Raw genomic sequence first — 10,514 nt, 5'->3', positions numbered from 1 at the left:
GCTTGAGCTGCTGCCAGATAAACGCCCTGAAGCGTAACGGTCAACCTGGATCACGTGCGCTTTGATAACCAATCGCATTACAGCCTTGAAGTCATTGAATTTCAGTCAGAGTTGTGCAACGCTCAATCACCGAAGATATTGATACAAATTGTTCTTTTATTGTGCATTTATTCTGGCTTTGCCATTACTCTAAATTATTGTGGAAAGACTTTTCCCTATTTGTGACCGAGAACATTGATAAGGATTTTTCTTTACTTTGGGAAAATGTTTTGTTTGGAAGTGTTAATAAAAAAAAGCATTTAGTGGAAAACAAAATATACTTAATCTTCTTAGAATTTTATATACATTAATGTAAATTTTCAGGTCAGAAACCACTTTTTATGTTTTGCTTACTGAATTGCAGCATTACTTTGGGACTATCTTTAAAGGGATAGTTCACCCAAAAATCAAAATTATGTCATTAATGACTCACCCCTCATGTCGTTCCAAACCCGTGAGACCTCCGTTCATCTTCGGAAAACAGTATAAGATATTTTAGATTTAGTCCGAGAGCTTTCTGTCCCTCCATTGAGAATGTATGTACGGTATACTGTCCACGTCCAGAAAGGTAATAAAAACATCTTCAAAGTAGTCCATGTGACATCAGAGGGTCCGTTAGAATTTTTTGAAGCATTAAAAATACATTTTGGTCCAAAAATATCAAAAACTACAACTTTATTCAGCATTGACTTCTCTCCCGGGTCTGTTATGAGCGCGTTCACAACACTAGTTTAGTGATATCCGGTTCGCGAACGAATCACTCGATGTAACCGGATCTTCTTGAACCAGTTCACCAAATCGAACTGAATCGTTTGAAACGGTTCGCGTCAACAATAAGCATTAATCCACTAAATGACTTAAGCTGTTAACTTTTTTAACATGGCTGACACTCCCTCTGAGTTCAAATAAACCAATATCCCGAAGTAATTAATTTACTCAAACAGTACACTGACTGAACTGCTGTGAAGAGAGAACTAAAGATGAACACCGAGCCGAGCCAAATAACGAACGAAACATTGACTCGTTCTCGAGTCAAGAACCGGTTGCATCGGTTTTCGGATCACCAGTAGTGATGGGAAGCTCTGTTCTTTTCCGCGAACTGGTTCTTTCGGACAGTTTGATTTAATAAACCGGTTGCCGAAAACGGTTCACCATTTCTTTTGCGCTCGACGTAATGACTTCATTGGCCTTCGGTTTACCCGCGCTCATAACATTAGCACAGAATCAGTTCAGAATCAATCACCAAAAGAACCAGTTCGGTTCAGACGCGCTGTGTGTCAGTCTGCTTCACGCATGCGCAGTATCATCAGCTCCTCGGTTCTCGAACCGGATGCGTCTGACAGAAACGGTTCTTGACTCGAGAACGAGTCAATGTTTCGTTCGTTATCTGGCTCGGCGTTCATCAGTTCAGTCAGTGTACTGTTTGAGTAAATTAATTACTCAGGGATATTGGTTTATTTGAACTCAGAGGGAGTGTCAGCCACGTTAAAAAAGTTAACAGCTTAAGTCATTTGTGGATTAATGCTTATTGTTGACGCGAACCGTTTCAAACGATTCAGTTCGATTTGGTGAACTGGTTCAAGAAGATCCGGTTACATCGAGTGATTCGTTCGCGAACCGGATATCATTAAACTAGTGTTGTGAACGCGCTCATAACAGACCCGGGAGAGAAGTCAATGCTGAATAAAGTCATAGTTTTTGATATTTTTGGACCTAAATGTATTTTCGATGCTTCAAAAAATTCTAACGGACCCTCTGATGTCACATGGACTACTTTGAAGATGTTTTTATTACCTTTCTGGACGTGGACAGTATACCGTACATACATTCTCAATGGAGGGACAGAAAGCTCTCGGACTAAATCTAAAATATCTTATACTGTGTTCCGAAGATGAACGGAGGTCTCACAGGTTTGGAACGACATGAGGGTGAGTCATTAATGACATAATTTTCATTTTTGGGTGAACTATCCCTTTAACTGGTGTAACAAGAAGGCTTTTAAAACAATAGAAATGTGTAAGTCTTTTAATCTTTTCCTTTGATGTGATCTTCTGTGATTAGTTATATACACCTGTCTTGTACTCTGTGGTAGGTTTTGCATTAGCTGTTAGGCCTTTTTGGATAAAGGTTCAAGATAAAGGTTGCAGGCTTGCCCACGCCTTCCAGTGGCTTTGCTGCTGCAACAAAACAACATCTGGTATGTGGTTTAAAAATAAAAATCTGCCCGTCTGTCTGTCCGCTAAGCCTGCACCCACTGATCTATATAATGACTCTCTATGATATAATATAATATAATATAATATAATATAATATAATATAATATACTATAATATAATATAATGATAGATTATCTATATAGTGTTTTCTATTATAGATCAGTACTTCACCACAGAATGTGTGTTTAAAAGATTAGTAATGCCGTCACTTTGTATTTTCTTTATTTTTGTCAAAGTGAAATCAAAATTTCCTTATTTTACTAGTATCAAATTATTTTAATGTGAGCAGAAACAAGACAAAACACTAAAAGTCATACTTTTTGTTTTCCTGTCAAATTTACATGTCTTTTCCTATAAAAGGGTAGATAAAATGAAATAAAAATGAAAATAAGGGTTCCAGACGTGACAACAGTGTAGAAATCATTACGAATCGAACCTCAGCTCCATTCAATAAAGTACTATTAAACTTGTACTATGGCGAAAGATTACCTCATGAATATGAATGAGATGTTGTTTAATTTGCTTGGTATTCTTCCAATGGCAAACGTGAAAATTGCATATTAATTAGATATTACGGTGCTCTTTCCCCTCCAACCACGAAAGCGTGGCTTATGAATAAATAGTCTTTGGTACTACCTATGGGTACTACTCCTTCACCATAGTAGCTTTCGTAACTTACCTCGCGGACGGGAAGTCGCTGGACACAAGGGCTGCGCACCCACAGTACAAATCCGACGCTTGCACTAGAAAGCAGCTAGAGCCCTAGATGTTCACTTTAATTTTGTCGAAACCTTTATATTTATATTATCCGCAGGGTTACTAAATATCGGCGGCCTCCCTGCTTATAATAATAATTGACGTTGTTAAAGTGAATCATCTTTACTGTAGGGATGCAGGAGGCCTGAAACCATAATTTTTATCCCACGTACCAATATAACATCTATCATTCATCTTCAGCGCAATGGAGGAGATTCTGCGAAAGCTTCAAAAGGAGGCATCGGGCAGTAAACATAAAGCCATTCGGGACTCATGCAGTGTCGCGTGCGGTAAGATGCACCTGTCCGTCTCCAGTTTGTTAGGAATAAATTAAATAAGAGTTCAGCAATTCAAAACACTGTTTTAATGTTTGAGAACAACATAAGTCTGTCAGAGCACATGTGTGCTCGCCTTTCACGGATGCTTATTTAGAACAACTGAATTCTGATATAACAGCTGTTACAGTATATATGCGTTTTCCATAAGCTGTCAAATTGCAGGTTCTTTTGTAACAGCATGCAGAATGAAATGAAAACATGCGAACTGCAATAAAATAAAATTGCTTTATTTCAAGTGGGCACTTATGCATATTGCAATTAAAACTTGAGTTTATTGAATGTGCTTGTGTTTATTTAAAGTGTTTGAAAGGTTTGGCTTTAAACCTCCTTATTTTCAAAATGCATATTAAAAAAAATGAGCCCCATGGCCCCATTAATAGTATGTTTTTGGACATATCATGCAAGTATTGCCTTGCGTGAATATGGTTATCATTCAGTTCAAGTGTACATTTGAAATTAGCATGAATTTTTCATTATTAAGGCATTATAAGGACACAGTACTTTTAAATGACTTTCCGTAAGGAAGCTTCTGTTTAAATGGTTAACTTCATCTTTTTAATGGATGCTTTCATTTTTTATTTTTTTTTTTTTTTTTGGTAAATAAGAGGTTAAAAGGTTTTTTTTGTTGTTTATTTTTTATTTTTATTTTTTTTACCTAAGTTGTTTACTTTCCATGTGATATAGTAAGGTGTAAAATAAAAGCAACAGAAGCAATATTGTTAGTAGAATATTTGATGAATGACAATTTCAGTGTATTTGCAATACATTTTCTTATTTATTATAATCATTAATATAGAAGTATTTATATTTATGTTTTCCGATGTCTGTTTTCTAGTTTTGAAATTTTATATAACCTTTTTCTTTTCTCTCATTTTCCCTGTGGTTGTACAGAGACCCTTCAGGCTCAGAATGGATCGGTTAAAATACCACCATTTAAACTCAGGCAAGTGTTTTGATTCCATATACAATATTATATTGTCAGTGTTTTTCTTAGACATACATTTTCACACAAACTCAATGATCCACACAGACTTAATTCTTGAAAATCAATAGACAAGCACATTTAAGTTTATGTTTTGCATAGCATAAATTAATTTTAATTAATTAAACCTTTCATCTGTACACAGTGAAAACACATTAAAGTATTAAAATTACAAAAAATTCTCATTCCATAATATTTTCATGGCTATACCTTTGAAATGGGTTACTATCTTAGGTTTATTTATATTTATTGATATAGCAGATGCTTTTATCCAGATGATTTATCAGAGGGAGTAAAAGTTACATTAGAAAATGCTTTGATGCAAAGTCTTCATGAGTCGTATCTTTCATGTTCTGGTGTTAAGTGTGAACTATTTTTGTACAGAGAGAAGTGTTTATTCCCTCTTCAGTTGGGACTGGAGTCTAAAAACACTAAACTGGCTCAGACTGCTCTCACCGGAATGCAGGTGTGTGTATTACTAAACATTTTAGGGTTTTAAAAGAAATACATTTCACAGACACAAAAAAATGATTGAAGTACACTTAAGATAAAGCAGCACCCCATATATTTTGGCTCTATTTTATTTAATGGTATTTGCTAAGCCAAGCAAAGCACGTTAGACTGGTTTTGAAATGTTTCAGCCATGGACATGAGCATATCTTGGCACCAGACTGTTTAAGAGACTCTTTTGTATTTGGCCAGTAAGCAAATTCCCACCCTAACTGCACAGCAATGCTCTAGCAAACCACACAGATCACCTCAGCAACTGCACTGCATCATGTTAACAACTACACAAAAGCTACATAGCAACACAGTAAAAATCGGACAGCTATGTTTGTCTGAACTTTTGTAGCAATATTTTACGTTTTGCAGATTGAACTTAAATTCACAGTAAAAACATTTCAATAACTGAAATGATGAAGGTGCATGTGTTATACAAAAAATACCATTATGGTAACGCACATGACACTAAAATAATGCAATAAACAATAATTTAGCATCATAGAATGCAACATGGAACGCTAATGTACATAACTGAGAATCAATAAAAAATCAATATAAAACTGTGAAACAATGAAAAATGTGAGCTGTCACAGAGACTTTTTTACTTTCAAAAACTGTAAATTTAACAGGTTAACTGTTAACCACTTAACAGGTTTTTACCTCATTCATAGCATTTTTACAGTTTTACCATTCAAATTATGATCTATTATTCAGTGAATGCCTAGCATTGTGGTGCCAAGTTTTGCATGGAATTACTCACATTTTTTCAGAGATTGTAAAAATAGATTTAATATTTATAATTTAGCTTACAAACATGGCAAGGTGACCAATGTTCGGTGTTTTTTTTTTTTTTGTCATCTTCATACTCTTCTCAGCAGTTTGCATGTGTTTTTGTCTTGTGGCACTGACAGAAGATCCTTTGTGAGGATTGCTTTGTTGCTGTGGAAACCGAGGTTCCAGAGAAGCAGCTGTTGTGTCAGATCCTGGAAGCTATCAGGGTGACGCCCACCCTACATGAAGACCTGCAGGTGGAGGTCATGAAGGTCCGTGCTCGTCTGAACCTTCATCATCATCAGTGTGGATGATCACAGATGTCTGCTCTGTTAGAAGTGTTTTTTGGAGAAAATGTTTGGCCAGCATTGAGCTGGAATCATCAGTGTCAAAAACAATGTGCTGCATCTTAGCAGGCCTAATCAATTCAGTGTCTGCACCCGTGGTGTAATAAGATGGATTTGCAGCATTATTGGAACAAATGCATCCCTAGACATGATGTGTTCCTGATCTCCAGTTTATAATACAGAAGTGTTAAATCATTTTAAGTTGCGGTGCTGTTATATCAAATGGCTAATGTTTTGTAGTTCTTTGTGTTTTTAGGTCCTGCTTTGTGTCACCTATTCCTCTACCTTTGAGATCAATGGGCACAATATCTTGAGAATTGCTGAGGTAAGACATGCTTTATTGACGTTTAACTGACAGGATGAGATGGCTGATGAAAAACTGCTAATCTAAAGTGAATCTGGCAACCCTCTTATTCAAGGGCATCTATTCTTAATGACTGCTGCTCTGTAATGCTGTGCTTTAATGAGGAAGATGTGGCGGTTTGGTCAGTATCACAGCATTTTGATAGAATTAAAAGAAAAAACTAATTATAATTACTTTAATTTAAGGTATTTATGCATCATGATAGTATTTATTGAATCACCGTTTTTGCTGACCCATGGGAAGAAGTATTGTAAATATCAGCATTAAAATGTGGATTTACTGTCAAGAGGATACAGAGGGAGACTCACCCTAGACTGTGTTATACTGAGTTAATATAGTTTACTGTATACTTACTGTATACTTTGTATAGGAATTCACATGTTGCTTCACACTTCGGTTTTTTTTTTTTTTTTTTTTTTTTTTCTACTGAGGGATTGTCATTTTATGGGAAATCTTATGCACCATGCAGATTTTATTCATTATGCAAATTGTATTTGCACAAAGATGAACTGTTGCATGCTAAGTGATCAGATCCCACTGTGTCTGTGTATATCAGGTTCCTCCCCCTCTTTTTTCTTTCTAACTTTGTTATCTTTCCCCTGGTTGGCCATAAACAGCCCATTAAAGCACATCATCATGTGTAAATGGGTCTGGTTGTGCCAGGCATCTCTTATTTTCACACAGGACTGTTCCAAGGAGCCCCAGAGAGCAAGCCATAAATAATGAGGTTAAAGCAAGCACTTTCTGACAGAGCATGTGCAGTCATATGGCCGACCCATTAACTATTTCGCCTCAAAGTATTTCCAGAATATCAAAGCAGGTTTTCAATTCACAAGAATTACATTTCACAAGACTCTTTTGTCCTTTGATTTTGTATAAGGCAAATGTCTTTGCTAGGTGTAGAAGTACCTAGAATGGCACAATAGCACACATACCCCTTTTGCACCAATGCAGTTTGGGTGCTGATTCGGAGCTAGAGCCTAGATTCAAATCGGTTCTTTGTCTTTCGACACCCATAGCACCAGCTCTGAACCAGGAAAAGTGGTTCGTAAGTAGCACCAAAACATTGCTGGGCTAGAACTGCTAGTGTCGGGGCTGGGGGCAGGTTTACTGTGACCAACCAAATACTTTTAACCTCCATATTTGAAATAACATCTAAACACGAACATGTTGGATTCGCTGTGTTTGGATGACAATGTGGTTCTTAAAGCCATGAACATCAATAGCAACGTAATGTCCACCATTGTTAATGTTGTTTATGCTTTTGGATCGTTCCTGCGGCGCTTCGGTATCGCATGCTGATCGGTTCGCCTGGCGCCGATGCATCCTGAACAAGCCCGTTGTGTTTGGCGCTGACGCACTCCCGTTGCTAGGGGAAATGAGACATATTCAGATGACGTAAGACCTGGCTCTATGGTGGCTCTCTCTAGCCAGTGGACAGGCAAAGCGGTTCTTAGAAGGCTCGCCAGTCGAACCAACTCCGAAGCAGCAATAGCACTGGCTCTGAACTAGCACCCGGTTCATGCTGGTGGAACAGGGGTATAGTGAACCACTCTCCCCTACATCTCTCTTCCATCATGAAACTTATTTTCCTAGCCTCCAACAGTGTCATTCGTTGCTATGGTTACAGGTAAGAATGGTCATAGATGCCACGTCTTAGATCCTTTTTCCATGACCAAGCATGGCAGAGTGGCAGATGCTCTATAGTCAGTCATTCTCTTTGCAATGAACCATACTGTTGTGTATATTGCAACATTTTAGAATTTCTCAGAATGAAGATTACTGTGCCCTAGTTTTTAGGACTGTCTAAAGGATCTTTGCCAGCAGTTACAGCTGTGAATCTGTTTTGGTCAATTTCTGTTAGCATTCCATGTCCAGGCAATGCAGTGTTTGTTCATTCTTCAGAATCAACTGGATCATGGCTGATAAAGACTGCTTTTAAATAGCAATAATTAAGTCATTCCATGGATGCCCAATTGGTTTAACGTTGGCGTTTTTTTGTGGGGGGGGGGGGTGCATCCACAGGGGGGGGGGTGCATACACAGCACCCCCAAAAAAAACAATTATACATTTTTATACAGTTTTTACAGTTTTATACTTTTTCTTACATTACACAGTTCAAATGAGATATTGATTTTTTTTTATTTATTTTTTTTTTATATAAAAATCTTTTTTGTTCTTTGTGTGTGCCAGATTTATGAAATGCATTTTATTTTGTTACTGAGGTGTGTAATTTCTGTGGTACAAGTAGCTCCAAACAGAATTGCAAAAATAACTTTGGTTGTGTCAGAAGTTATATCAATTATAATCAGAAGTTATATCAAGACATATCAATCCACTCAAGCTTTCATGCGCATTCATCTCGTCAAATATGTTGCTCTGACAGGACTGTCGTCTCTGGATGTTAAACTGGAAAAAAAAGTAACATTGCAAACTGCACACTTTACCATCAAACCAGTTTACATATTACCAGTTCAAAAAAGTGATTATGAAACAGTAGTGTTGTATGTTTCAAGTTGTCTCACTTATAATCAAAACTGACATGCAAAATATCTACAATGACCTACAATGAGAATGGTAACCTTCATCATTTCAGAAAAACAAAGGCAGTTTGTCGTGGAGGATTTTAGCATTTGCGCTAAAATTCTGTTGCATCTTTGTGTGTTTCCAGGTGTGTATTGAGACATACATATCAAGTTGTCATCAACGCAGTATCAACACAGTGGTCAGGGCCACCCTCAGTCAGATTCTTGGAGACCTCACCCTACAGCTACGCCATAGACAAGAAAACACAGTGAGTCACGTTTCACAGCTGTTTCACGAAGCTTTATTAAATACAAGCACATGTCTATAATGTCTTATTACAGAGCTCTCTGAAAGATGCTAATGTGATTGGTCAAAGGTGGCATTCTATAGTCAAATATATAATAACTAATATATAATAAACATGAAAATGTCTGGTTGGATTTTTACAGGGTGTTGATGGTGAAGAACGTTGCATACCTGTGCATCAGCGCAAAGGTACCCTGAATCGACCAGTTGTATCATTTAATACCTTGCTTACAGTTATTATGTGGCATTTATTATAAGTTCTATCTTCATGTGTTTTTAGATCTGTCTCCCACTACTGATGCACTGTATGAAGATGTTGTAATGGTGCTCACTGTTTTCTGTGACAAACTGGAGTCTGTCTCAAAGTAAGGGTTACATGTCATCAAATTGTTATAGCTCCTACTTATAGTAAAATAGCAAACTTGTAACCCTAAATCAGGGATGTCCAGTCCTGCCACTGTCTTGCAGTTAAACACAGCTGAACCTGGTCTTCAGGATCACTAGAAACTTCGAAGGAGTTGTTTTGCAGCAGTTTGAAGCCAAGCTTAGGAAAAGTGGCTCTCCGAGAGCAGGACTGGACACCCCTAAGTGTCTTAAACTTCTGGCAGAACGTATGAATGATACCCATTTGTTGAAGAGAGGTGTGATAACACTTTTCTAATCGGTTTTTATGTTACATAAAGTATACGTTACAGTTTACTTAATATCTAGGGAGGCTTGGGCTCAACCATCCAGATTTAGTGTTTTATTAGTGTGATGAAAGAAATGTGTGTTTTCTTTAGTGAAAACCAGCTGCTACAGCTGTTGTACCTGGAGTGTATTCTGTCTATGCTGAGCAGCTGTCCTCCTACTATGCACCTGCATCGTAATTTCACAGACCTTATCTGGTGAGACATGCCTTTGTTCTCTTTACACATTGTTTAAATTAAGGGTGTCAGCACTTTATGTAGTTAAAAGTAGCTCAACTTAAGCACAGGTTTTATTATTAACTGCTTCCTGTCTACAAACAGGAAGCAGTTATGTCCAACTCTGGTGGTGATTATGGGAAACCCAGTGAGTGATAAAACCATCACCTCAGCTCATGGTGGGCAATCCCAGGACTCCGTCGTGGCACCAGGGACAGCGGTCTTGGACCAGGGCCGGGGTTCTGGCTGCTCATCGAGTGCACCCATCATGATTGGGCCAGTCGTTCGCACCATCTGCTATGTGGCAGCAGATTTAGTCCGTCTGGTGGGCTGTGTCGAGTCCATGAAGCCTGTTTTGCAGTCCCTGTACCACCGTATTCTGCTCTACCCACCACCCCAGCACAGAGTGGAGGCTATCAAGATTATGAAGGAGGTGAGCTCTTCACACTTAAAGTATACA

General features: G+C 37.8%; 1 protein-coding gene across 1 annotated transcript in view; it reads left to right on the top strand.

The window, feature by feature from the left end:
• The first annotated feature begins 2,909 nt into the window (after positions 1-2,909).
• The window catches only part of LOC109050380 (brefeldin A-inhibited guanine nucleotide-exchange protein 3-like), a 58,716-nt gene continuing 51,111 nt past the window's right edge, over positions 2,910-10,514 (top strand). Inside the window, exons 1-10 of the mRNA XM_042768342.1 lie at positions 2,910-3,301; positions 4,241-4,292; positions 4,716-4,797; positions 5,747-5,878; positions 6,210-6,278; positions 8,989-9,111; positions 9,293-9,338; positions 9,430-9,514; positions 9,932-10,036; positions 10,160-10,487. Coding sequence (XP_042624276.1) covers positions 3,217-3,301; positions 4,241-4,292; positions 4,716-4,797; positions 5,747-5,878; positions 6,210-6,278; positions 8,989-9,111; positions 9,293-9,338; positions 9,430-9,514; positions 9,932-10,036; positions 10,160-10,487 — 1,107 coding nt within the window. The 5' untranslated portion in view covers positions 2,910-3,216. The remainder of the gene's footprint in view (positions 3,302-4,240; positions 4,293-4,715; positions 4,798-5,746; positions 5,879-6,209; positions 6,279-8,988; positions 9,112-9,292; positions 9,339-9,429; positions 9,515-9,931; positions 10,037-10,159; positions 10,488-10,514) is intronic.

Source organism: Cyprinus carpio, chromosome A13, assembly GCF_018340385.1.
Source record: "Cyprinus carpio isolate SPL01 chromosome A13, ASM1834038v1, whole genome shotgun sequence".
Classification (NCBI taxonomy): Eukaryota; Metazoa; Chordata; class Actinopteri; order Cypriniformes; family Cyprinidae; genus Cyprinus; species Cyprinus carpio.
Note: the sequence above shows the minus strand (reverse complement) of the source record. Positions and strands in the feature narration are given on the sequence as shown.